This window comes from Electrona antarctica, assembly GCF_951216825.1.
Source record: "Electrona antarctica genome assembly, chromosome: 15".
In the NCBI taxonomy this organism is placed as follows: Eukaryota; Metazoa; Chordata; class Actinopteri; order Myctophiformes; family Myctophidae; genus Electrona; species Electrona antarctica.
Genome location: NC_136796.1, coordinates 427860 through 430359, shown reverse-complemented (window position 1 = coordinate 430359; position 2500 = coordinate 427860). Strand labels below are relative to the sequence as shown.

At 49.2% G+C, this 2500-nt stretch overlaps 1 protein-coding gene across 1 annotated transcript in view; it reads left to right on the top strand.

The window, feature by feature from the left end:
- LOC306937791 (E3 ubiquitin-protein ligase TRIM21-like) overlaps positions 1-1188 on the top strand; it is a gene marked incomplete at both ends in the record, with an annotated part of 1626 nt that extends 438 nt beyond the window's left edge. Inside the window, one exon of the mRNA XM_079521744.1 lies at positions 1-1188. This exon is cut by the window's left edge and continues 438 nt beyond it. Coding sequence (XP_079377870.1) covers positions 1-1188 — 1188 coding nt within the window.
- Between the last annotated feature and the right edge of the window lie 1312 nt (positions 1189-2500).

Genomic DNA, 2500 nt, shown 5'->3' with positions numbered 1-2500 from the left:
CAGAAACACGACAGACCTCTGGAGATGTTCTGTAAGACCGACCGCGTGTGCGTTTGTCGGTTCTGCACCGAGTCGGACCACAAGTCGCATCGCATCGTGTCTCTGGAAGAGGAATACGACGAGAAGAGGGCTGAGCTGGGAAAGACGGAGGCCGAAGTTCAGAAGATGATCGGGGAGAGAAGACTGAAGATCCAGGAGGTCAAACACACGGTGGAGCTCAGCAGGAAAGAGGCAGACGGAGAGATAGCGGACGGCGTGCAGGTCTTCACCGCTCTGATTGGCTGGATTCAGAGACGTCAGGACGAGGTCATTGGTGTGATCGAAGAGAAGCAGAAAACGACAGAGAAACAGGCCAAAGGCTTCGTCAAAGAGCTGCAAAAGGAAATCACTCAGTTGGAGAAGAGAAGCTCGGATATGAAGAAGCTCTCGCTCACTGAAGACCACCTCCACCTCCTCATGAACTTCACATCCATCAACGCCCCTCCACCCACCAAGGACTGGACGAAGGTCAGTGTCCATCAGCCTTCATACGTGGGGACCGTGAGGACGGCTGTGGCTCAGCTGGAGAAGACACTCGGTGAAGAGATGGAGAAGTTGTGGGATGCTGAGCTGAGGAGGATCCAGCAGCAATACGCTGTGGATGTGACTCTGGACCCTGACACGGCACAACCCTGCCTCATCCTGTCCGAGGACGGAAAACAAGTGAGTCACGGAGACGTAAAGAAGAATCTCCCAGACAACACAGAGAGGTTCTCTCACCTTCTCTGTGTTTTAGGAAAGCAAAGCTTCTCCTCGGGAAGGTTTTACTATGAGGTTCAGGTGAAAGGGAAGACCATGTGGAGTGTCGGAGTGGTAAGAGAGTCCATCAACAGGAAGGGAAACATCCCAGCGAACAACGGTTACTGGACTATACGGCTGAAGAACGGAAACGAGCACCGGGTTAATGCTGACCCACATGCCGACGTCCTCCTCCCTGTAAGAGAGAAGAAGCTCCAGACAGTGGGAGTGTTTGTGGATTACGAGGAGGGTCTGGTCTCCTTTTATGATGTGCAGTCCAGAGTTCACCTCTACTCTTTCACTGGCTGCTCCTTCACTGAGAAACTCTATCCATACTTAAGTCCCTGTTTTAACGATGGTGGTAAAAACTCTGCTCCACTGCTTATCTCTCCTGTCAATCACACAGATTAGACTAATCCTGAGTTAGACCACATTCAAGACATCATCAAACATTCAAACACTCAAGTCATTTAACTAGTTTCCCCCTAATGATTTGTATTATATTGAACTGAAGTAATAGTGATTATGGTAAATAGAGTTCTTCATTCAATGAATGCATTTGGCTTAAACTATTTAGACCTGAGGCCGATAAAAAAATGTTTCTATGTCAATGGTGCTCAACCTTTTTCATGTCAAGGCCGGTTCATTGGCCTATTATAGCGCCACCAGGAGGCCACAACCTGACCTGCTGGAGACCTGTGCCCCGAAGGGCACTTTTTCTGTTTCCTTTTACCGTGTTTGAAATGTATCATGTTTCTGCATGCTGTCCACTCATGTGCTCTTAATGTGCTCTGTCCCGTCCAAATAAAGTTAAAAAAATAAAAAAAAGTTATTCAGTACTTGAGTAAATGTACTTAGTTACTTTACACATTACACACACACACACACACACACGACTATGTATAGCATCTCCTGCTCTACATTTGGTTGCGTGCCAGTGCTGTGCACCAGAAATAGCAGATCTACAAGCCCGCAGAGTGTGATGCCATTTCTGGCGCACGATGCAACCAAGTATAAATAACCCAGTTTATATGCACAGTGCATATAAACCCCCCACCCCCCCACAACGCCACTGCTCTGTGAGGGCATCAGTCTTTATGACACACAGACACACATACGCAGCCACTGCTCTGTGAGGGCATCAGTCTTTATGACACACAGACACACAACGCAGCCACTGCTCTGTGAGGGCATCAGTCTTTATGACACACAGACACACACGCAGCCACTGCTCTGTGAGGGCATCAGTCTTTATGACACACAGACACACACGCAGCCACTGCTCTGTGAGGGCATCAGTCTTTATGACACACAGACACACAACGCAGCCACTGCTCTGTGAGGGCATCAGTCTTTATGACACACAGACACACACGCAGCCACTGCTCTGTGAGGGCATCAGTCTTTATGACACACAGACACACACGCAGCCACTGCTCTGTGAGGGCATCAGTCTTTATGACACACAGACACACACGCAGCCACTGCTCAGTGAGGGCATCAGTCTTTATGACACACAGACACACACGCAGCCACTGCTCTGTGAGGGCATCAGTCTTTATGACACACAGACACACACGCAGCCACTGCTCTGTGAGGGCATCAGTCTTTATGACACACAGACACACACGCAGCCACTGCTCTGTGAGGGCATCAGTCTTTATGACACACAGACACACACGCAGCCACTGCTCTGTGAGGGCATCAGTCTTTATGACACACA